Raw genomic sequence first — 25,572 nt, 5'->3', positions numbered from 1 at the left:
AAAAAAGTGGAGTCACCAGATAGACACTAGATACTTGCAAGTTAATGTAGGCATTTCTTTACCTGTTGTAAAATAGCACTTTTATTTATGCATAATTTACCACTGTCAGAAAGGTGGTAAATTAGTATATGTTACAATGTTGCTTTCTCTTGCTTTTATTTCAGAGTTCAAATTATCGAAAAACCAATTCACTCTGACCATCCAAGTAAGAGGTATTTAGCCACAGAGTTTAAAATTAATTTAATCAATTTTAATGCTCAGGTTACCCATAAATATGGTCTAAAGAAAATTTTATTATACCAACTATTATAACATTGCCAATCAAACAGAAGTGTTCTGTTTATTCAAAAATCATTGTATTGTTGTGTTATAAAGTCACATAGATTTGAAAGAGCACTTATATTGAAACACTTGTAAATGATTGTACTGACCTCCATGCATTATAGAATGAAACACCCATCTCAGAAAAAAAGCTTTCAAAATAGTTATGGTTCTGCAATAATTTGTTGAGGTGGGTACTGTATACCCAAAGGAGTTTTGCTGTCATCAGCTGCAGCATAAACAGCATTTAAATCTGTTATACAGTGGACTAAAAATCATTCTTGCACATGGTGTTACGACTGTGGTCTTACTAAGGCTTTATATCAGTTTGCCATTTATATTCTCCATAGTTTTTGCCATAAAGCCCAGGATGCTTTCAGAATTTTTACACCCTTATCCATTGAAGTGCTGCTTTCACTCTCAACCAGTCACTCCTGTCACTGCTCTAGCAAATCACTGCAAAGTTTTATTGAAACAAATGCTTAAATAGTGGAGGAAAACTTAAAGGAAGACAGAAATGTTTCATATGCATTTGCATTATCTTGAATACTGAAAGTGCACAACTTATATTCATTACACTATTATATTCATTGCAAGGTGATACAATGGACGTGTATCTGCAACAGGAGAAAGGAAAAACAAATGCTATATTTAAAGCAAAACTTGCCTTCAAAATATAATTATATCATGCTTTATCATACAATGCTACTTAAAATTACAAAGCATTTCATGTTCTGTTGCACTGCAGTGAATACATTTAACACAACTTCCTTCTCTGTCCTTATGATGAAAATTCCCAGACTGCTTCAATACCACTTTACAAATAATAGGAAACAATCTTTCACTAGTTCCCCACAAAAAAACTTCCAATTTTAAAAATCTCTATGAAATCACCCATTAACATTCCGTTCCAACACAGAAGGAAAATGTTTCTTAACTATAATCCCTCAATCCTGGTAATAAAGCTAATTAAGCTTTACTATATCCTTTACAGCTTTCCAACTCATCTCCCTGAAATGCCCAATGGACAATTTTGTTTCAGTAACAGCACTGTTGTCCACATTTCACCAAAACATCTATCATATTTGTGAGACCTTGCCACACAAAAAACTGACTGGTACATTCACCTACAAAACAGCTGCCTCATATAAGTAGTAATTAATTGGCAATAAGGCATTTTGTAAATGCAAATTATATTCTTTACACTCTATGGCTAATCAGTTCCTTGAACAACTTCAATATTCTAGTTTTTTTTATTAATCCATAATCACATTTTCCCAAATGCATAAACTCACCTTTAAGAATATTATCTGCACCCTTAGATATCTCCATTTCACTTGATTTTAAGAAAATAATAGAGGCAGAATAGGGCTTTCAGCCTCTGTGCCTACTATACCATTCAATAAGATCATTGCTGATCTTATAACAATGTTATGCTGATCTTATAACAATGTTATACTGATCACCACACCAGTCACAGTGAGAGCATGCAAACTCCACTCAGGCAACACTGAGGTCATGACTGAACCTGTATCTCTGGAGCTGTGAGACAGCAATGCCAAATGCTGCATCACTGTGCTACCTTTTTTTAAAGAATAGCTGGGAGAGACCATCACAACATCAACAACTAAATATATGAGCCATGCAATAATAATGTACCTGGGAAGGTAACTTTATCAGCAGCTGCTTTATATCTCCTCTCATTGATGTTATTCTGTAAATGCTTCATGTATTCAACACTCCTTTCCTCTAACTCAGTCAGAGGAATATCTGGTAATAGTGCATAGGAAACAATAGTGAAGACCTTCAATTTGAAAACATGATTATGAATTATTAATACAAAATAATTACAAATCAGATATGGGTAAATGTAGAGAACACAGATATGGGTAAATGTAGAGAACACAGTAGATGTCTAGCTGGGAGGGGTGGCTAATCCAGAAACCTAGGCTAATGACTTAGGGACATGAGGGATAGGAAACTGGCTTAAAAGGCAGTAGTGGTAAATGGAGTATGACAATGGAGTCCTCAGGGATCAATGCTGGGACCATTGCTTTTTCAATTAATGACTCAGACATGATTATGTAAGCTAAAATTTCCACATGCTGATTGTCACGAAGCTTGAAAGTGTGGCAAACAGCAAAGAGGACAGTAATATTCTACAAGACAAGGTAGATAGGCTGGTAAAACAGGTGAAAAACTGGAAGATGAAGAAAGATGAATAATGAAGAGCGAAGTGACCCACTTTGGCAGAAAGGAGATAACATTGTCTAAATGGTACCATTCTAAAGAGTGTGTAGGAACAGAGGCACCCAAGTGAAGATGTGCATAAATACTTGAAACTGCTGAGGCATGTTGACAGAATGGTTATTAAAGTATATGGGATCCTAGGTTTCATTATTTGAAGACTAAAATACAAAAACAGGAAAGTTATTTTGAAAATCAATACGTGCAGATGCTGGAAATCTAAAATAACAACAGAAAATGCTGTAAATACTCAGCCTGTCAGCCCACATCTGTGGGAAGAGGAACAGTGCTAAGATGCTCTGTTTCTACTGAGAAATGTTAGCCCAGTTTTGTTTTCTATTTTTTGTTGTTTGTTTTTTTTAAAAAAGTTTTTTTTTGTTTAGTTTATATTGTTTGTAATTTTTCTTATTGATTTGGGTTTTTAAAATTTATATAATAAATCTTTTTCTTTCCTTTCTTTTATATTATATTCATTTACTAAGAGATCGTTGGATCTACAGTTTTTTAAATATTTTATTGTTCTTTATGATTATCTATGCTATGATTGTTATCCTGATCTCTTTGTATTACATGTATAAATATTGATGCTATATATCAATCTGTATTAATTTGAAAACTAATAAAATAGATTGAAAAAGAAAGGAACAGTGCTAAGGTTTCAGGTCAAAGGCTTTTCGTCAGAATGGAGTTGTTTATCTGTTCTTATGAAAGGTCTTCAACCTGAAACGTTAGCTGTGGTTCTCTTCCCGCAGATTTGGCCTGACTCGCTGAGTATTTACAGCAATTTCTGTTTTTGTACAAGTTCCTTTGAACCTGTACTCCAGCACTGTTAAGACCAAGGGTCCTATTACTAACTTCGGTACACTGCACACAGCCTACCAGTCACTACAACTCTTCTTAACCTCTTGCTTTCTTCCCAGAGAGTCAACTTGGAATTCAGTATGGGTTCGATCCCACCCCCATCTTCTCTACAACTTATTTTCTCTTTCTTAATTCTGACAAATGGTCTTCGACCTAAAACATTAACTCTGTTGCTCTTTCCACAGATGTGGCCTGACCTACACAAGTATTTCCAGTATTTTGGTTTTAATCACAGGCTAAGGTTTCAGTGCCCTAATTCATACACAGAACATAGTGACTTAATCAGTTCTGAAGTAACTTGCTACAAAGTAAGTCAAATATTTATATTAGTAGTTTGAAAAAGAATAGGGCTGCTCACTTAGATAATTTAACTGCAGAGTTGTTGAAGATAGATGAGAAACAATTGTGAAAGTAATGCAAAAGCTCTCAAATGAAATTTGAGAAACAAGTACATGAAGACTGGGGAAAGCAATAATACCAAACTTCAATCAAAGAAAACAAGAGAAAATACAACAATTAAAAAGGAATCAGCTTACTGAGTACACCCAGTAAAGCATTTTCTTAGACACTGCTAAGGAGTATAGAAATACGCACAGAATTTGTAATACATGATGAATGAGTTGCTTTTGCACCAAGGTGAAGCATAATAGATCAACAGTTTATGTTAAGACAGATTTCAGAGAAATTTATGGAACATGACATCCATTGTTGCAGTAACTTCATAAATTTTAAGCATACTTTTGACAAGACATGGCAAGAAGTGTTATGGTATTCCTGAGAGACTTGTCACCCTGAAAGAAAACAGCTACAAGAAGTCCTTGAGCAGTGTTAAAGTGGATGGTAAATGCAAGAAATGGGTTCGATCAATATTTGAGACAGCAAGGATGTACGTTGTCCCCTGATTTTTTTTAATCTACTACTGGAAGCAGTAATAAATACAGGAAGTCCCTGACTTACGAACGCCCGACTTACGAGCGCCCGCACTTACGAACTGACCTTCATGGTCGGTTCGTAAGTGGGCCCGGCCCCTGATCCTACTACGGCGGCGGTACACCTTCTTTGGCCCAACCGGGCATATACGGCTGGGGAACCCTGGGCCAAATGCATATGTGCGGCTGGGGCCATGCATGGCCGCGATCCCCGGCCCAAGTGCACATGCGCAGACACTGTTCCGAGTTACATACAAAATCAGGTTATGAACAGTCTCAAAAACGGAACTCGTTCATAACCCGGGGACTTCCTGTATTCAACTGGAAGTTGATATTGCTTCACACTCTTTGCTTGACATCACTTGAAATCAGGAATGAAATGATTGTTTCAAAATCGAGTAAGTTCTTTCTCCAAATTTAGAATGCTTGCCACCAGATTTAAGATGTTCAATTATGATAACAAACAAAACTGAAAAACCAGCTGAAGAATCACTGCAAGATCAAAGATCAGATATATTTTAAAACATGAATGCATAGAAAATGCAAATATTAAGTATTTCTATTTCTGGTTTTATTTTCAAATACATTAACCTCCACAATCAAATGAGAAGTTTATAAAATGGATTACATTATTGAATTCTCACAAATTATCTCTTGTTCACATGAATATTGCTGTCCCAACAACTCACCAAATGAAAGAAAAAAAGAACACATATTCCCTGCATTTTATCATGTGAAAATTTTGTAAATCTAGTCTAATTTGCAAAATAGAACTGTCAGGTACAGGATTAATGCAAGTAGTGATAAATTGTACAAAGACAGACAGATCAGGATGAAATAGAATATTGAAATTTAACACAGTGAAAGGATGTTTTATTTAATCACACTTTTAATCAACAATCTGAGAAATGCCTAAAAAGTGCCATTGGAGAGCAAAGTTTTGAAAGGATAATATAGATGTGAAACCCAAATTGAATAGATATGTATTTCTTTTTTTCAGTTTTTCTTTTCCCATGTATATATATTTAATTTCAACAAATTAGATAAAAAAGAAACATTGACAAATGACAGGCAAAGAGAGAGAACACTCTGGCCTATGAATTAGATTTACAGAAATATTGATTTCACAACCTGCAAATGAAAATGTACTCACCATGGAGTGAAACACAATGAGAAACATTTCCAGCTCATTTCACATCATTCTGGAATTTTGACCAGACACTTACTGGTTTGCATAGGACAGAAAATTATATCTGACTACCCTGCGTGTGACCCAGAATAATTAGGTCTCTGAAGTGCAATGAAACCTCAGTAAGGCAAATCGTTTACTCAGCTTTCGTCCTTAAGACATCCCTAGCCCACATATTAACCCATAACCTCTCCCACCCGAAACCCACCATCAATCTCACCTTCCAGTCCTCCAATACCACCTCCACTACTCAAAGCTTCTATTTCCACTCACCCCCTCACTGCTAATTTCTAGCCACCTCCTCCTCCACAATCACTTAGCTCATTCCAGGATTTGAATAATTAGGCCTCAGTACTGAAAATTCTGAGCACCACAACTCTTCTAATACAGAATGAAGACAGTGGAGCTGGAGATGCTTACAAATTACACTCATTCTCTCCCACCAGTGTAAAAATGATCAAAATGAAAATAAATTAAAGGATACAAATAGAATTAGGTAGATGGCATATGTCAACCTCCACCTGTGGGCGAACATCCACCAAGACATGAGGAACATCTTCATCCAAAAGACGTTTATATTCCTAAAGTTATGAAGAAGAAAATTATAAGTGTTAGCATTTCTGAGCAACTTAAGGGTCTTGCAAATAATTTGGATTTATGAATATTTAAAATAAACTGCAAAATAAAACATTACTCTCTACCACAATACAAATGGATTCAATTTTCAGGCACATAAAATGTAGTGTATCAACAAAGCTACTACATTTCTAGTGCTAAGTGTATGTAAAACAACACTTATCCTTGATATGAAAGTGAATGGAAAGCGGCTTACCTGAACAGTTATTCTTTGTTCTCCATTTAACAAATTAAGTGTCCTACACTAAAATTGGAATGCACAAATGGTGGAAAAGGGTCAGGTGTCAGAATAATAAACAGTAACTGGGCATCTTAAGTATAAACTATGAAATGATAATCATTAATCTCTGCTTTCTAAAAGGGTATGCAACTTAATCATGGATCATTAACACCATAATCAACAGAAGAACCAACTAAAACTGGGCATGGTTATGCTGTCATCTCCATAAAGTGCTAACTGGGGCCACAGCATTGCATTCAACCCAATGTTTATATCCCAAAGCTTTAGAAAAAGTAAACCTTACTTTATCTCCATCACATCTGTTCTGACAATACCACCTTTCCTATCAGTGCTTCCCTTCCCCTGTAATTGGGAGAGACCTCAGCCAGGCCTGCGCTCATCTCTCCGCCATCTGAGAACTAAGATGTGAACCAACTTGCATCACACCAACCTCCATACTTAATAGTTCCTTTTACCCCATTATGGATACCTCCAGATGGATGTCAGCATTAAATATTCCTACCCTTGCCTTCCCCTTTCAGCATTTTATAGTGTTTGTTCCCTCCATGTGGTCTGCTTCTCAATCACCACCACCTGCTCACAAAACGCCTTCAAGTGCAGAAGATGGCATACCTGCCTTTTATTTCCTCATTCCCCATGCAAAGAGCCCTAAGCTTTCCTCCCGCATGAAATAACTATCTAATTTTATTTCTTTCAATTTGGTATATCATATTCACTGCATACAATGGAATCTTTTCTCCATTAGTGTGACCACAGTTCAGGTAAACTTATTGTGAAATAAATAGCAATTCTGGCAAACAGCCCTTCTGCAGTCAATGTCTTCTTTCGTTTTTAAACTCTGTTTTCTATGATCTAACAAAACAGTGTTCTTGACCTGATCTGTTGCTGCTGAGCCACAGAATATCTCATAGTCGATCAAATCCTTCACTGTTGGATTCTCACTACATACGGCACACGTCGGCTGTTTTTGCCTAAGCTTAATCGTGCGAAATCGAGCTTCCAGAGCATCAAATACCAACATCTGTTGGCTGTACGATGCTGAAGAGGTTATCGTTAAGGACCATACCAGGAAAACGTATTTCTGTCACAGGAAGTGGGTTAGCATTGCTAATGAAAGACTCCAGCTGTGCAGGCAGCTGGTGGCTGATCAAATACATCTCTCAGCTTTTTAAACAGGAAAGCTTTTTGATTTAGCAATAAACTCATGCTCTTATGAGATCAAGTCTTATCTGCTCGGGAATCTTTTGTCCTCAGACAGGATTTTATCATCATGTATAACGACTGGGTAGTGAGCTAGGATATTTCCCTTCACTCTGGATTTGGTTTGGCTGGGCCATCTCACCCTCGTTCACTGTTAGTGAATGCAGATCCATATCACAAACCTTAGTATAATTTTACATCAATACACCATCTGGCTTAGATACTGTGGGGTGGTTGCTGGAGGGAACGGTACATGATTGTATGATAAAAGCTTTTGGTTCATGATATGCTATTCTTAACCTACAACTTATCGATTTTGAAGGCATTCTCTTCCTTAGCATTAATATCTTTCATCTTGATCAAATCCAAACAATATCACACAAGAACAGCACCATGTGCAGTTGCTGTTAGTCAAGAGCTGCAAAATATAGATTTGGCTCACAATGCACCCAAACCACTAAGTCAGACAATGGCTGTGCCCAGGGAAAAGAAACGTAGAGAAATACAAAGCATAAATGTTAACCCCATAGACCTCAGTAGGTGGAAGTGAAAGATTTTCAAAGTGTATTTGCCCGTAGACTTCCTGCAGTCTCAAGGAAATCCCAGGCTCTCCATGCTAACAATTTTAATGCAATACCTCACTCATTTACAGAAATTTAAATTATTCAAATATCAGAGGCAGAATTCACTTTTTTTAAATTAGCCTTTATGCTTTACTTTATTTTATCTTATCTTAATACAATTTATGTAGCTAACTTTAAAAGAATGCAGACAATTTGTATTAAGCCTTCACACAATGGCCAATTGGCAAGGGAGTTGAGGATAACTCAACACTGTGCATTTGTATGGCAGAAGTGACAAAAAACAACAGAAAAATTGCTATTAAAGAATTTTACTTTCCTGGCTGAAATAACCTTCTGTGGCCATTCAAGTGTCACAATTGAAAGATCATTATTATGTTCTTGTCTCCATTAATACTACCTGATCTGACAGAGTATTTCTATTATTTTCTGTTTCAGATTCTAGCATCTGTAATATTTTGCTTTTTAATCACAAATCTAGCACATATCCAAATGTAATAAGGTGAATGACTGAAAGCTTTTTCATTGATCAAATCAGGAGTTTAGAAAGAGAGTGGGAGGAATTTAAGAAGAAAAAAATCAGTAAGTGGTTAGTTCTTCCTTCTCAATCTATTAGTGTTTTAAGATCCTTTTCATGGACCTCTTGTACGGTGAACAACTCCTGATCTCTCAATCTACCTCATTATGGCACTTGCACCTAATTTGACTACCTTCACTGCGCTCTCAGTAACTGTAATACAAAATTTTGCATTCTGTTATTGTTTTTCCTTCTCTACTACCTTGATATATTTATGTGTGGAATGATCTGTCTGGATGGCATGCAAACAAACCCCCTCACTGTGTCTTGGTACACGTGACAATAATAAACCAATTACCAAAAGCTAACCAGTTATAGCCAAAAGCTGATAACCACCATGTGGCGACAATACTGTCCTAGTTCATCCTCTTGTTGTTCTTGTATTCTCAGTGTAATTTAACTTACAATACTAAATTTTCAAGATCAACTAAAATTCATTTGCAATCCATGAAGACTACAACCAGCATTTTCAGTTTACGAGCTGTCATTTACTGGAGTCTCCCTGCTCAAGAATATTTAGACTTGCAACGGGGCAGCTAATATTTGGCTCAAGTTTCTCAATAATAAAATCAAACAAACATGTAACAATATAAAAAGATACATCCCATTCCTGATGCAATCTTCAGAACCTCCAGGGCCTGAATACATCCCAGAATTCCAGGCACTGTAAAAAGAAAAATATGCTTAAATTTAATTAGTTGTTTATTCTTCGAAGGGAAAAGATTCACATATATATGGTTATTTACAATGCATTCAGAGATCCAAACCAATTTACTGCCAATAAGGTACCTTTGAAGTGCATTCACTATTGTAATATAGGAAGTGTTCACCAAGTTTCACAAACAGCCATGTGAAAATGACCAGGTAAGCAGTTAGCATAACACTATTACAGCGCCAGCGACCCGGGTTCAATTCTGGCTGCTGTCTGTAAGGAGTTTGTACATTCGCCCCATGGCTGCATGGACTTCCTCCGAGTGCTCCGGTTTCCTCCCACATTCCAAAGATGTACAGGTTAGGAAGTTGTGGGCATGGTATGTTGGCGCCGGAAGCGTGGCGACACTTGCGGGCTGCCCCCAGAACACTCTACGCAAAAGATGCATTTCACTGTGTGTTTCGATGTACATGTGACTTATCTTAATATTTTGGTGATTCTATTGGAGGGAGACATATTGACCTGAACATTGCCAATAACTGCTCTACTCTTCAAAGATGTTTCTTGGGATCTTTCATCTTCAGCTCAGAAGTCAAAAGCTGGAATGTCTCAAATGATGGAAAGCACTTCCTACAATGCAGTACTTCCTCAATTTGTGCTTCAGGATTTGACTTGAAGCATTAGGTTTAGGTGGTGATGAGTCATGTTCTAGAACTGTGCAGTCCACATACAAAGATGGTGCCAGGTAAGGAATTACAGGACTTTGACCCAGTAATCATGAAGGAACACTGATTAAGGATGGTGTGAGAGTGGAATTTGAAGGAGGTGGCATTCTTATTTTTCTAGTGAAAGAGATCATGGATTTAGAAGATGAAGTTGAAGCCTTGACAAATTCCTACACTACAAATTTCTACCATCTTGCAGAAGGCACAGTGTAGCCATTTGCAGTCACATCACAAAAGCGGTGAAGGATGTTGACATTCAAGGTAGAGGATAGATGCCCTGTAGTTTAATTCCAAGTGTTTTGGAACTGTACTCATCCAGATAGTCGGATGAGCTTCAGCTTCCTGATGAAAACCAGGTCTATCAAGTACATGCACAACAGATTTAGAAGTCAAATCGTTGTACAATAAGCATTGTAGGCAAGAGTTCAAATATCGTCTCACTGCCATTTCACAAGGTAGAAAACAACTCACAAATGACTGTGCACCCTGACCAATAAAAATGCTATTGTGTTAATAATGCTGCATGACAAAACTGTTGCTTTGTTACACTGTCCCAAAGCATTCTTCAAAATCTTCAAAAATTTGATAAATACTTGAAATAAGAACAAATTGTTGCAAGGTTATGGGGAATTTTCTTTAGTTTGACCTAACCATCAGAAGATATGATAATAATAGAGGCATCTTGTTTAAAAAAACTTAGCTTGTCAGTGATTTTACCTTGCAACCAAGTGATCGTTCTTCTACTAAAGTGCAACTTTGACACTTTGGACATTGTTGTTCTTGGACTATAATATTTAAATTATGAAGGCCTCCTGGGAGTAAATAAATCAATGATTTCTTTTTGAGCTGAAGATTAAGATTGATGCTCATCCAAACTTTCACATGTTTCCATCTTGGAATAAGAGCTCTGACACTTCTCTAACCCAAGAATAACATTGTAAGATTTTGGTCAAAAAAAATTCCCCAAACAATGTATAATTAAAAAATGAATAACATTCAAAATCAACTTCAAAACTTCTCATCCTAATAAAAAACCTAATCCATTACTGAAAGGCAGGTGTCACTAACTCCCCAAATAGACCTATTCATTATAGACAAAAGATTCTACTGTGATGGTATTCACTTTCCAGGCCCCAAAAGGGCTTATTGCTAACCTCAGCTTTTTAAAATGACAGCAGCATGACCTGTCCAAAGGTCAAGAAGTGGTTGCTCATTAAGCTAAAATCCCTTTTGCAAAAACAGCAGAAATTGTCCCAGGCTCAAGATGTTTGTTGTTTGTCAATTTAAACTTCTAACCAATATTCCCTGCTCAGCCTTGTAACATAAACAAGAGAACAATGGGATCCAGGTTTACTTAATTAAACACTCCAGTCACCTGGCCTGAAAATGTGATTGAAAAAAACATCACATGCCAATGATGTCAACTAAGTGTAAAAACAGTATAAATGTTAGAAAGCAGTGAGGGTAGAAAAAAAGTGACAGAGAAAACAGGTTACAGAAAGAAGACCTAGAATTCATTCCTCAGCCTTTTGTTTTTGCAACGGACAACTTGTTTGTCTGCAACTTATTGGTATGACTTTTTAGCCTGTAAGAATTGTACTTGTGTTTGGAAATCCTTTGTAAGTTACAAGTCATTGTTAAGAATTACTTATTAGAATTAAATGTGTCTCACTTAAAATAAAATAAACTGTGTTTAAACTGCTTTGTTAACTGGAAATATCTCCTTGGTTGGGAGAAGGGACCCACTGCTCGAAATAGTGATTATTGACAGCTAGACCTTTCTGTAGAGACTAAAGTACTGAAGTAAACTATTCCTTGAAGTGTAGGTTGATACAGTATAATCTCCCTATAGTGAGGGTACTTGTAGATACTTATGCCAGATAGAACTTAAAGTCTTGACTTAAGTTTAGAGCTCTCGGACAGTACACTTAATATCATCACACTCTTATCTTGGTAGTTGATCTGATTGTACTCAAATCCAGGAAAATACATTAACAGATTCATGAAAAATGTACGGCATGAAAGTAAGAAGCTGTTCTTAGTCACCGGAATAGTTTGGAAAGATTTACTCTGGTGATAAAATAGAAAATTTCTTTCAAGAAGAGAAAACAATTTTAAAATATTAAATTTTGTATGAAGGACATGCTGCCTTTGACATGATTAATCCTATCTCTATAAAAATAGTATATACTCTGACTCAGCATTACATGTGCTATGGTGATCTGCTTGTTTCTATGTATGTTAAATTGACCTCAGGGAGTAATTAGAACATTAAGTACACATACTGTACTCAAAATCAGTACACATATTGAACTTCTTTCTGTTTCCCTGCTTGATTTGATGATAGAACAAAAACTCAGTTTGTCAAAATGAGCAATGTTTAACCATCCAAAGAAAAGGACAAGCTGTGGTTTACACCTCAACTAGGGTACAATATGCTTTCATTCTGTAAGGGGTGACAGCAGAAGAATGCATAGAAGAGAACTACACATTTGTACCAAAATAATTTACTTTGTGGTATCAAATCAGCAGCATGTTGTTATGCAAATAGTTGAAGTAAATAAGAAACAGGAACAAGAGTGGGCCTTTTGGGTCCTCAGTCCTGCTCCTCAATTGAGTAAGTTCATGGTTGATTTTTGAACTTAATACTTTTCTGCCTTATTGGTATTGGTTTATTATTATCACTTGTACTGAGGTACGGCGAAAAGCTTGTCTTACAAACCGATCGTACAGGTCAATTCATTACACAGTGCAGTTACACTGAGTCAGTACAGAGTGCATTGATGTAGTACCCGTAAAAACAATAACAGTTCAGAGTAAAGTGTCACAGCTACAGAGAAAGTGCAGTGCAATAAGCTGCAAGGTCACAACAAGGTAGATTGTGAGGTCATAGTCCATCTCATTGTACATGGGAACTGTTCAGTAGTCTTATCACAGTGGCGTAGAAGCTGTCCTTAAGTCTGGTGGTACGTGCCATATCTCTGATTCTACCAGCATCCAAAAATCTAATGATTTCAATCTTGAATGCCAATCAATGATTGAGCTTCCACAATCTTCCAGGAAAGAGAATTCCTAAGCAAATCCATGCATCCTTTGATTGAAGGAATTTCCCTTTATTTCAGTTTTAAATGGTCTACCCTTGTTTTGACACCCCCAATTCTAAACTCCTAAGCCAGGAGAAACACCTTCCCCACGTCTACTCTGTCAAGCCCTCTAGGTGTTTGTATTTTCAATGGGGTCATTTCTTATTCTTCCAAAATCTAAAGAATAGAGGCCAAATCTACTCAAGCTTACATGTGACAGGATGCCATCCCAGGAACCAGTATGGTGAATCTTCACTGTACACCCTCTTAAGGAAACTAACGAAAGGTAGGAATCTATCAATGGCCAGAGCAGTTGATTGACTATTTTCCTTTATTACTGTCACATACAAAAATATAGAGAATTCAAGTATTATATTTATCACATGCATGCATAAATGGAAGATAACAGGGAAGGAAGGAGAGCTGAGAGTGTTCTTTAAACTAGTCAAAGGAAATTTAAGTTCCGCGTATGCTCTCTGAGAATGGGTGGGGGGAGAATGGAATAAAAGGGATTATAATGAACTATTTATACAAGGCATTGATGAGATCTCATCTGAGGTATTGCAGTAGTCTTTTAGTACCACCCACACCCCACAAGATCAAGGCATTTGTTCTAGAGAAAACGACAAAATGATCCCAACCTAAACTACAGAGATCAGTTTGGATTTTCTGGAGATGCACAGCCTCAAAGTTAGGGGTCTCACGGAATGGAACTGAGTTCAGTTAAGATTACTAGAGAGAAGGTGCTAGGAAAACTAAGTGGGCTAAAGACTGATAAGTCTCCCGGACCGGATGAGGTCCATCCCCGGGTTCTGAAGGAGGTGGCTTTAGAGATAGCGGAGGCATTGGTGAGAATTTTCCAGGAATCGATAGACTCCGGCATGGTTCCGGAGGACTGGAGGGTCGCAAATGTAGTTCCGCTGTATAAGAAAGGTGGAAGGCAGCATAAAGGAAATTACAGACCTATTAGTCTGACGTCAGTGGTGGGAAAGTTATTGGAATCGATCCTCAAGTATGGGGTTATGGAATACCTAGAGGTGCAAGGCAAGATAGGTCCTAGCCAACATGGTTTTGGGAAGGGAAGATCCTGCCTGACCAACCTATTGGAGTTTTTTGAAGAAATCACAGGTAGGGTGGATAAGGGAGAGGCGGTAGATGTTGTGTATTTAGACTTTCAAAAGGCCTTCGACAAGGTGCTGCATAAGAGACTGATTAATAAGATGAGGGGTCATGGAATTACAGGTAGGATAACAGAATGGGTGGACCATTGGCTGGTTGGCAGGAAGCAAAGGGTGGGAATAAAAGGATCTTGTTCTGGTTGGCTACCGGTTATTATTGATGTTCCACAGGGGTCAGTGTTGGGGCTGCTTCTTTTTACCTTGTACATTAACGATTTGGATGATGGAGTAAATGGTTTTGTGGCTAAGTTTGCAGATGACACCAAGATAGGTGGAGGAGTAGGGAGTATTGAGGAGACAGGAAGGTTGCAGAGAGACCTAGATAGTTTAGGAGAATGGGCAAGGAAATGGCAAATGAGATTCAATGTTGAGAAATGTACAGTTGTACACTTTGGAAACAGAAATAAACGGGCAATTATCTAGAAGAAGAGAAAATTCAAAGTACAGAAGTACAAAGGGACTTGGGGGTACTCGTGCAGGATACCTTAAAGGTTAACCACCAGGTCGGATTGGTGGTAAAGAAAGCGAATGCTATGTTGGCATTCATTTGGAGAGGTATAGTGTATAAAAGTAAGGAAGTGTTGATGAGGCTCCATGGGGCACTAGTGAGGCCTCATTTGGAATACTGTGCACAGTTTTGGGCCCCATATCTTAGGAAGGATGTGCTGGTGTTGCAGAGGGTTCAGAGGAGATTTAAGAGGATGATTCCCGGAACGAAAGGGCTTACGTATGATGAGCGTTTGTCAGCTCTTGGACTGCACTCACTGGAGTACAGAAGAATGAGAGGGGACCTCATAGAAACATTTTGCATGTTGAAAGGACTGGACAGAGTAGATGTGGCTAGGCTGTTTCCCTTGGTGGGTGAATCCAGGACCAGAGGGCACCATGTTAGAATTAGAGGGTACAGGTTTAAAACAGAGATGAGGAGAAATTTCTTGAGCCAGAGGGTGGTGAGTTTGTGGAATTCCTTGCCAGGTACAGCAGTGGAGGCCAGATCATTGGAGGAAGAGATAGATAGATACCTAAATAGTTGGGGTATCAAGGGATATGGGGATAAGGTTGGAAATTGGGGTTAGCGCACCCCCTGGGACTTACTCATAGAACCATAGAAAACTACAGCACAGAAAACAGGCCATTTGGCCCTTCTAGTCTGTGCCAAAACATTATTCTGCTAGTCCCATTTACCTGCCCCCAGCCCATACCCCTCCAGACCTCTCTCGTCCATGTATCTATCCAATTTACTCTTAAAAGAGTGAGCCTGCATTTACCACATCAGATGGCAGCCCATTCCACACTCCCACCACTCTTTGAGTGAAGAAGTTCCCCCTAATGTTCCCCTTAAACCTTTCTCCTTTCACCCTAAAGCCATGTCCTCTCGTACTTATCTCTCCTAATCTAGGTGGAAAGAGCCTACTTGCAATAACTCTGTCTATGCCCCTCATCATTTTGTAAACCTCTATCATATCTCCCCTCATTCTTCTCAGCTCCAAGGAATAAAGTCCTAACATGCTCAGTCTTTCCCTGTAACTCAACTCCTGAAGACCTGGCAACATTCTAGTAAATCTCCTCTGCACTCTTTCAATCTTACTGACATCCTTCCTATAGTTCGGCGACCAGAACTGCACACAATATTCCAAATTGGTCTCACCAACGACTTATACAACCTCACTAAAACATTCCAACTCCTATACTCAATACTTTGATTTATAAATGCCAGGATGCTGAAAGCCTTTTTTTACAACCCTGTCTACCTGTGACTCTACTTTCAGGGAATTATGTATCTGAACTCCCAGATCCCTTTGTTCCTCCACACTCCTCAGTGCCCTACCATTTACTGCGTATGTCCTCCCTTGATTTGTCCTTCCAAAATGCAACACCTCACACTTGTCTGCATTAAATTCCATTTGCCATTTTCTGGACCATTTTTCCATTTGGTCCAGATCCCTCTGCAAACTTTGAAAGCCTTCCTCGCTGTCCACTGCACCTCCAATCTTAGTGTCATCCGCAAACTTACTAATCCAATATACCACATTATTGTCTAGATCATTGATATAGACAACAAACAACAATGGCCCCAACACATATCCCTGAGGCACACCACTAGTCACAGGCCTCCAATCTGAGAAACAACCATCCACAACCACTCTCTGTCTTCTCCCACTCAGCCAATTTTAAATCCAGTTTACAACCTTTCCAATGGAAACCCATTGAGTGAACCTTCTGAACTAATCTCCCATGTGGGACCTTGTCAAAGGCCTTACTAAAGTCCATGTAGACAACATCCACAGCCTTACCGTCATCTACTTTCTCAGGGACCTCCTCAAAAAAACTCCACAAGATTCGTTAAACACGATCTACCACACACAAAGCTATGCTGACTATCCTTAATCAACCCTTGGCTGTCCAAATACTTATACGTCCTATCTCTCAGAACACCTTCCAATAATTTACCCACTACTGACGTCAGGCTCACTGGCCTGTAATTATCTGGTTTACTCTTCGAGCCTTTCTTAAACAATGGAACAACATGAGCTATCCTCCAGTCCTCTGGCACCAGCACCCGTGGCTAGGACGTTTTAAATATATCTGCCAGGGGCCCCTGCAATTTCTACACTAGTCTCCTCAAGGTCCGAGGAAATATCTTGTCAGGGCCCTGGGATTTATCTACTTTTATTCGCTGTAAGCATCAAGTACCTCCTTTTTAATCTCTATATGTTCCATGACACTAGTGCTTGTTTCCCTTCCTTCCATATCCACGATGCCAGCTTCCTGAGTAAACACTGATGCAAAAAAACTGTTTCAGACCTCCCCCATCTCCTGAGACTCCACACATAGACGACCACTCTGATCTTCTAGGGGACCAATTCTGTCTCTTACTATCCTTTTGCTCTTAATATACCTGTAGAAACCCTTTGGGTTTACCTTCACATTATCTGCCAAAGCAGCCTCATGTCTTCTTTTTGCCTTCCTGATTTCCTCTTTTAGTATTTTCTTACATTTCCTATACTCTTCAAGTACCTCATCCATTCCTAGTTGCCTATACCTGCTATACACCTCTCTCTTTTTCTTAATCAGCTCACCAATATCCCTTGAAAACCAAGGTTCCCTATGCTTGTTACCTTTGCCTTTAATCCTGGCAGGAACATACAAACTCTGCACTCTCAAAATTTCGTCTTTGAAGGCTTTCCATTTACTGAGCACATCCTTGCCAGAAAATAACTTATCCCAATCCACCCTACCTAGATCCTTTCTCATTTCCACAAAATTGGCCTTTCTCCAATTTAGAACCTCCACTCGAGGACCAGACCTATCCTTACCCATAATTATCTTGAAACTAATTGCATTATGGTCACTACAAAATGCTCACCTACACATACTTCTGTCACCTGACCTGTCTGGTTCCCTAATAGGAGATCAAGTATTGCATTCTCTCTCGTTGGTACCTCTATATATTGATTTAGAAAACTTTCCTGAACACATTTGACAAATTCCAAGCCATCCAACCCTTTCGCAGTGTGGGAGTCCCAGTCAATATGTGGAAAGTTAAAATCCCCTACTATTACAACTTTCTGTTTCTTACATCAGTCTGCTATCTCCCTACAGATTTATTCCTCCAATTCCCTTTGACTATTGGGCAGTCTAATAATACAACCTATATAGTGTGGCCACACCTTTCCTGTTCCTCAGTTCCACCCATATGGCCTCTGCAGACGAGCCCTCCGGGCTGTCCTGTCTACGCACAGCTGTGATCTGTTCCCTGACCAGTAATGCCACTCCTCCCCCTTTCATCCTCCCCCCTCTATCACGTCTGAAACAACGGAAGCCCGGAACATTAAGCTGCCAGTCCTGCCCCTCCTGCAACCATGTCTCACTAATAGCAATAACATTGTAATCCCACGTGCCAATCCACGCCCTAAACTCATCTGCCTTACCTACAATACTCCTTGCATTGAAATAGATGCACCTGAGAACATTACTATCACGTACAAACCTTTGATTTCTGTCCATACCTGCAGACCTCGCATGATCATTTTCCTCCTCACTTTCTTCTCTAACACTCTAATTCCCCTCCCCCTGCAAATCTAGTTTAAAGCCACCGGAGCAGCACTAGCAAACCTACCCACAAGTATGTTAGTCCCCTTCCAGTTCAGGTGTAAACCGTCCCTTCGGAACAGATCCCACCTTCGCCCAATTATCCAGAAACCTGAAGCCCTCCCTCCTGCACCAACTCCTTAGCCACGTATTTAGCTGCATGATCCTCCTATTTCTAGCCTCACTAGCACGTGGCACTGGTAGCAATCCTGAGATAGCAACCTTGGAGGTCCTGTCCTTTAACTTTGCACCTAATTCCCTAAACTCTCTTTGCAGGACCTCCTCCTTCTTCCTATCCACATCATTGGTCCCTACATGGACCACGACATCTGGCTGCCCACCCTCCCTCCTGAGAATATCAAGAACTCGATCTGAGATATCACGGACCCTGGCACCAGGGAGGCAATAGACCATCCGGGATTCTCGATCTCTCCCACAGAATCTCCGATCTGTCCCCCTAACTATTGAATCCCCTATCACTACTGCTCTCCTTTTTACCCTCCCTCCTATCTGAGATGAGGGTCCTGCCTCGGTGCCAGAGACTTGACCACTACAACTTGTCCCTGGTAGGTCATCCCCTTGAGAACGTGAGGTGTTAGGAGTTTTTTTTTCTCCAGATTTCCATATATGCTTACAGGACTTTTTTTATTTCCCTCCACTCAGATACAAAATCAAGGCATGATTTTGAATACATAACAGTGAATTTATGTAGTTAAAATCAACTGTTAGTAGAAAACTCACCTACACCCAACACTCCTCCATCTGAACAGTTGGTTACGGTCTCTGCTGGAGGTGGTTTTGGGAAGAGACATCTGTAACAAGGGCCACCATTGTAATTATACACAGTGAGCTGAGAAGTTAACCAAAACAAAAACACCATTTAACCAGAAATGAAAGTTATTAGGATTTTTAATCCCACTCTACCCACCCATGAACTGCCCACACCCATACCTCCAACCAGTAGACAGTATTTTCACTTAATTTTATTTCCCTTGCTTCCTTCAAGATGACGTTCTGTGCTAGTTTCGTACATCACCCAGCACCTCAGTTTCTCTTTTAATAGGATCTTGGTTTTTCTCTTAAAGAGAAGCAGAGACCCTCCAGCTGTTAACAAACATGTTAGCCAATAATGGACCCTTTAAATTTGGCACTATTGGAAAAGCACTGCAAGAAAAATTTAACTGTTGTTCTTTAGTCAAGTTACATGGAACTTTTTACTGAGTGCACTGCATATCCTGAAAGCCCTCAAGGCATATTAAAAACTGAACAAAGTAGAACCAGTCACAAGCCCCATCTCAGCCCAGCCAAAGTCATCAAATGATTCCTCTTCAAATACAAAGACATTTTAATTCCATGGGTTTGTATCCATCGCTATAAAAGTACCATCAGCAAAACAAAAATCAATCTCTTATTTCTAATTGTAAATGTAAAATCTGTCAGCTAGTGTCCTTTAAAAGATATAACATGCATTTAAATGATATTAATAACACTGTGATTGCTTGAGGTTTATCTTCTAACACAATGAAATCCTATATTCAAAATCTGAATGATACAGCAGAGAAAGACCACCTGCCTTGCCCTGTCGCTGCCAACTTTGGTAGAATTATCTAATTACTCACACTCCCTTGCACTTTCTCCATAACCCTGTAATAATTTGTTTTCCTTTCAAATATTTAACAAATTTCCCAAATAGTTTATCTGCTTATACCACTTGGAACAGCTTCAGACAGGACAATCTATATTACTAAATGTGTGGAAGAAAATTCCCTCATGTCACCTCCAAGTCTTCTGCCAATCGTATTAAATCTGACTCCTCTGTTTATTGACCCTTCCAGCATCAGAAATTTCTCCCTTCTTAACTCCTTTAAAACCAATTAAGAAACTTCTCCCCCACAATGGTAGAGTGGTGTTCTTTGAAAGGACTCAAACTTCTGGGTAAACACCATATGCAGTGCAATAACAGATACATCGTATTTTTAATGCATATTAGTTGCAACAAGCCTTGTGAGAATAATAAAAAAGTTAGATATCCTTTTAAATTGATGTATTTCTTGAGTTTGTTATCAAATAGTGCGGAGGAATGCCACTCTGGTTCTTTTGCTGCTAAATAAATGACACTCTTACCACTAAATTGTTTTCCATTTGCTACTTTGATATGAGGAAAAATATACTTATAGGTCAGGCTAAAAAAACTCTGAAGTTTATTATAAAAAAGCTAATATATAAAAGGCTGTTAAATCAGCAGATGAAATAGCAATTCCTACAGAAGTGCTTAACCATGCCTAATAGTTTAAACCATCTTCAGAGACCAAAATAGTTTAGTGCTGTGAATTCTCAGAATCATTCAAAGAATCTTATGAGATTCCTAAATGAGTATCTGCCCCTTGAACTTCTACCTTGCCTAATACAGCTGAAGAGGTTGTGCTAAATTTAAAATTGGTACAGCAACTTTACCTTGTTCAGGTAGCTTTGCATTCAGATAAAAAATCTCTCTCATCTGGAAGAAAAGCTCTAGATATTTTCTAACAAGCAGTTAAACAAATTTATGAAGCCATTATATCTTCCAAGCATGCAGGAAAAGATTGAGCTGCACTACACAATAACTGCTCTCTTAGCAACTGACTATTACTATACAAGTTCCCGGCAGCCATCAAATTCTAGATGACTTTCAATATATTAAAACACATCATCAAAATTAAACGTATCCCACTCAGCTCAAACTGGACTAAAATTCCTCCAGCAGTCTTCCTGGCTAATCTGAGTCTAGTGTTGCACAATCCTCCTGTTTTGTTTGACCATGAGCTAAGTGTTCTCTCACATATTTAAGTATTAACTACTTCCATTCATATTTTTAATGTGAGGGATACTAGTCAAATGTAAACTGTCCATGTTACACACTCACTCACTCCATGTTACTGTTCAGGTTGTGCATACAGAGGGTGGTGCCAGAAGAGATGGTAGATGCTGGTACAATTATAACATTAAAAAGATATTTGGAGAGGTACATGGATAGGAAAGGTTTAGAGGGATGTGGCCCAAATGCAGGCAAATGGGATGAGCTCAGCTTGGATGAGTTAGGCTAAAGGGGCTGCTTCCGTGCTGTATGACTCCATGACTCAAAAAGGGTAGTGATTATTGTACTAGAAGGGCTACCAAAGGACACGTTTAACCCTCAAAGGTAAACTGGTTTGAATAGATTCTGTAATTTTGTTCTCCCACTGTTACATAAAGAAGGGAGAACTCCCAGGATGATGTGCACTTCCAGTCTCACTACATGAATGACTTGTGGTGTTCTTTAAACTGACTGAAGCTCAGGGAAATGAGATGTGCATTAAATGCAATCTCACAAAGCAACATATCTCAAATACAAAATTACAAACAGAACAATTCTCTCTTACACCGGAGATTCATTTGCAGGTGTAACCTAATAAAGTGATTTAATTCCTCAATCAAATTCCCTTTTTATAATTTACCTCTAGTATCCATTATCTCATTTGCCAAAAGTTACTTTGGAACTTGTACAGATTTTCAATGGAGAAATACATTGATGAGCTACCTCTTTTTTTGTTATTTACCTGTCCCTCCATTCTGAGAGCACTGGCTGATACAAGTGGCTTCCCATTCAGAACACAGGCATCGTTGACAAGATATCGTGTGGGAACATTGTCAGAACAATCTACTACAATATCATACTTGAAATTAGTTAAGAAAAGTATAGATGATTTAACTCCTAATCAGATGGATAGTTTAATCAAGTAGATAGTTTGTATTAATCATAAAAAACACAAAGGATATTGTTGAATAAGCTGCTTTGCATTCTTGAAGTTCAATTGAAAGTGGTATGGTAGACATTCAACATTTGAATTTAGCCTGTAGACCAGAAAGAGTTCCAAGTTAAAACATGGTAGTTTAAAAAAAATCATTGATCTGATATCTATCTAAATTGACAGTTTTCCAGATCTGTAACAACGATACAAGAAGACAAACTGGTCATTGCTAAAATGGTACAAGTTGATACTTATAAGTACTTAGCTCAGTTGTCACCTGCACAACTATTAATGGTCTAGCCATACTAGTATGGGGCAACAAACAGGTCAGTTGTGAGCCCAGAGTGAAAGGCAGTAAAAAGAAACAGAAAAACACTGATGCTGGAGGAACTCAGCAGGCCAGGAAGCATCCGTGGAGAGAAGCAGGCGGTCAATGTTTTGGTCAGGACCCTTCTTCAGGACTGAAGATAGGAAAAAGGGAAGCCCAATATATACCACCCTGCGCCCACCCCGCCTCCCCTCTTTTGTCCACCTATCACTGCTCTGCTTTTCCCTCCTATATATTGGGTTAAATGTTGGGGATTATGTGCATGTGAAAAAGTCAGTTCAGAAAAAACTGGCTACAATAGATTTTATTGGCCAGATATTTATTACCAGATAAGAATTACGTTACAGTCATTTGCCATTCATTATGTCCATTGCACAAAGGACCCCCATTTGCCATAACGATTAAGAAAATAAAATATACTCGTAAACTTGCAGTGAAGCGGGAGGGGGTATGAAAAAAATAACTGCAGAGCATAGCATGATGGATATGTGGAGTTAAAAACAATGGGCTTTTAAAAAAAAAATCCCAAATGGAATCTCTTTTGCACATGCAAAATGAATGAAAAACTCCAATTGAAATGTCTTTATAAAAATGGAGATCTGCCACACTACAAATTGAGGAACTGGATAATCTGGTCAGAGAATGGTTTTTTAACAAAAGGGGGAAGAGTCACATCGTAAATAGAAGGCTACTTAAGGATACCATAGTTACATTAAACCAGGACAAGCACTTCCAAAGGCATGCCTAAGGAGGTTCCCTACCAAGAAGGCATAGCACTGGAGGGCGTTGAGTGGCCACAGGATTCTAAACCAATAAGTAGTCGACATTAATGAAGAGGAGTCGGGGAAAATTGACAAAGAAACAGGAGGAAGACATAAATAAAGCACTTGATTTTAAGGCAGATCTATTTAAAATTTCAAAGTCTATTACTTTGATTACAAATATATCTGAATGCAGAGCAAGTTTAAGTTATTAGTTCTATCTAATCAGACTGATTAAATTATGTATCTCATCCATGGCATCCCTTTTGGAAATCATCCATGCAAACTTTCCGGTCTGGTCAGCAAAAAGATTTTTGGAAGAGATTATTTTTAACTAGAATTTATTCCATGTTACATTAATATCAAACCATTGGAATTTAAAGTACTCAGCAATTTTACTGTTTTAAAGTTACATTTTTTAATAAATTCATGAAATCAGAGTATCATTACAGCACAGAGGCTGCCATTCAATCCACGCAGTCTGTGTCATCTCTTTGCAAAGGAGTCCACAGTCCATTTCCCCACTCTTTCCCCTTAGTCCAAGGTTTTTTTCATAGTAAAATCAAGGTATTAACAACATTAACCACAGTTCAATGGAAAGAACTCTCGAAATGAGATGTTGTTCGTGTATGTTGGTAGACACACCTCAATTCGAAAATTGTTCCATTGAAGTCTGTTAAGATTGGTATTCTAGCTTGTCTGCTCATTTAATTAAGACTGACAATGGGGAAACCACCGTCACAGAATCCCACTGAGATGTCTTAATGAGATAGTGCAACACCCAAGAAAAGTCTCATCCTTTTGAACTCTCAAAGAAAAAGAACAGATGTAAAGAACTTTACATACCGATTTATTGCAGTTGCTGCAGACAATGCTTTTGATATGCCCACCTTATCCTCTGCATGGAGAACCTGTCTCTGTAGGTTACTAAGCTCCACATCATCATAATCAAGAAGTCCCAGTCGACCTAAATTGACATTCAAATATTACAATACATTCTCATCTTTGGCTCTTGTCCCCTATAACGTAGATTTATTTAATTATGTTGCTGAACAATTTACTTTAACATAACCAAAATGCAAAAAGTAAGAGTCAGCTTATCACTGGCTTCTATAGAACTTTACCAGGTTTTGGTGGGGGTCGGGGGCGTGCTGTTGCCACTGTTGAAATAAAATATTTACTACTTTGAAAAAGTATGAATATACAGTTGTTTCTCTATGAAACAGAATGTGAAATCAACCCCACAAGACCAGAACTTTGAGCATATTAATACTGCTTAGTTTTGTTGTAGCTCAGCAAATAACAACAGAATAACTTGTTACTAGACATTATGACAACTTAGGTAATCTACTCCCAGATGTTAATATGGTCAGCAATTTATAAATCCAAATACTCATCATGCATGAAAAACAGAAACAGGAGCAAGCTATTCAGCACCTACCGCTCGCTCCTTTGTTCAATTCCCCATAACATCAACCCCATTTAATTGAAAACAAGAAGAGAATTTTAAAATCAAGGCATCAGTTAAGAGGGATCCAATTTTCAGTCAGCAAGTATGAGGGTAATTGGTAGACAGGTAATGTTCTAGAGCACGTAGATATCAAGAGAGAGGATGTGTTGGAGCTGTTAGAAAATATTAGGACAGATAAGTCCCCGGGGCCTGATGGAATATTCCCCAGGCTGCTCCGCGAGGCGAGGAAGGAGATTGCTGAACCATTGGCTAGTATCTTTGAATCCTCGTAGTCCACGGGAATGGTACTGGAGGATTGGAGGGTGGCAAATGTTGTCCCCTTATTCAAAAAAGGAAGTAGGAATAGTCCAGGGAATTACAGACCGGTGAGCCTTACGTCTGTGGTGGGTAAGCTGTTAGAAAGGATTCTAAGAGATAGGATCTGTGAGCATTTAGAGAATCATGGACTAATTAGGGACAGCCAGCATGGATTTGTGAAGGGAAGATCTTGCCTCACAAGCCTGATAGGGTTCTTTGAGGAGGTGACCAGGAAGATTGATGAGGGTAGTGCAGTGGATGTGGTCTACATGGATTTTAGTAAGGCGCTTGACAAGGTTCCGCATGGTAGGCTTCTTCAGAAGGTCAGAGGCCAAGGGATCCAGGGAGGCTTGGCCGTGTGAATTCAGAATTGGCTTGCCTGTAGAAAACAGAGGGTTCTGGTGGAGGGAGTGCATTCAGGTTGGAGGGCTGTGAC

The 25,572-nt window shown here is 38.7% G+C and overlaps 1 protein-coding gene across 2 annotated transcripts in view; it reads right to left on the bottom strand.

Moving 5' to 3' along the window:
* Window positions 1-25,572, bottom strand: part of mocs3 (molybdenum cofactor synthesis 3) — a 39,132-nt gene that overhangs the window by 4,714 nt on the left and 8,846 nt on the right. For both annotated transcript variants that reach the window (XM_052011325.1, XM_052011326.1), the window contains 9 exons: window positions 24,215-24,335; window positions 22,309-22,382; window positions 22,088-22,206; window positions 19,254-19,362; window positions 9,384-9,446; window positions 7,299-7,462; window positions 6,380-6,427; window positions 6,032-6,128; window positions 1,981-2,091 (listed from right to left, as the gene is read on the bottom strand). In XM_052011325.1, coding sequence (XP_051867285.1) covers window positions 1,981-2,091; window positions 6,032-6,128; window positions 6,380-6,427; window positions 7,299-7,462; window positions 9,384-9,446; window positions 19,254-19,362; window positions 22,088-22,206; window positions 22,309-22,382; window positions 24,215-24,335 — 906 coding nt within the window. The remainder of the gene's footprint in view (window positions 1-1,980; window positions 2,092-6,031; window positions 6,129-6,379; window positions 6,428-7,298; window positions 7,463-9,383; window positions 9,447-19,253; window positions 19,363-22,087; window positions 22,207-22,308; window positions 22,383-24,214; window positions 24,336-25,572) is intronic.

Source organism: Pristis pectinata, chromosome 3, assembly GCF_009764475.1.
Source record: "Pristis pectinata isolate sPriPec2 chromosome 3, sPriPec2.1.pri, whole genome shotgun sequence".
In the NCBI taxonomy this organism is placed as follows: Eukaryota; Metazoa; Chordata; class Chondrichthyes; order Rhinopristiformes; family Pristidae; genus Pristis; species Pristis pectinata.
The sequence above is the reverse complement of the archived record's forward strand: the minus strand, read 5'-3'. Positions and strand labels throughout refer to the sequence as shown.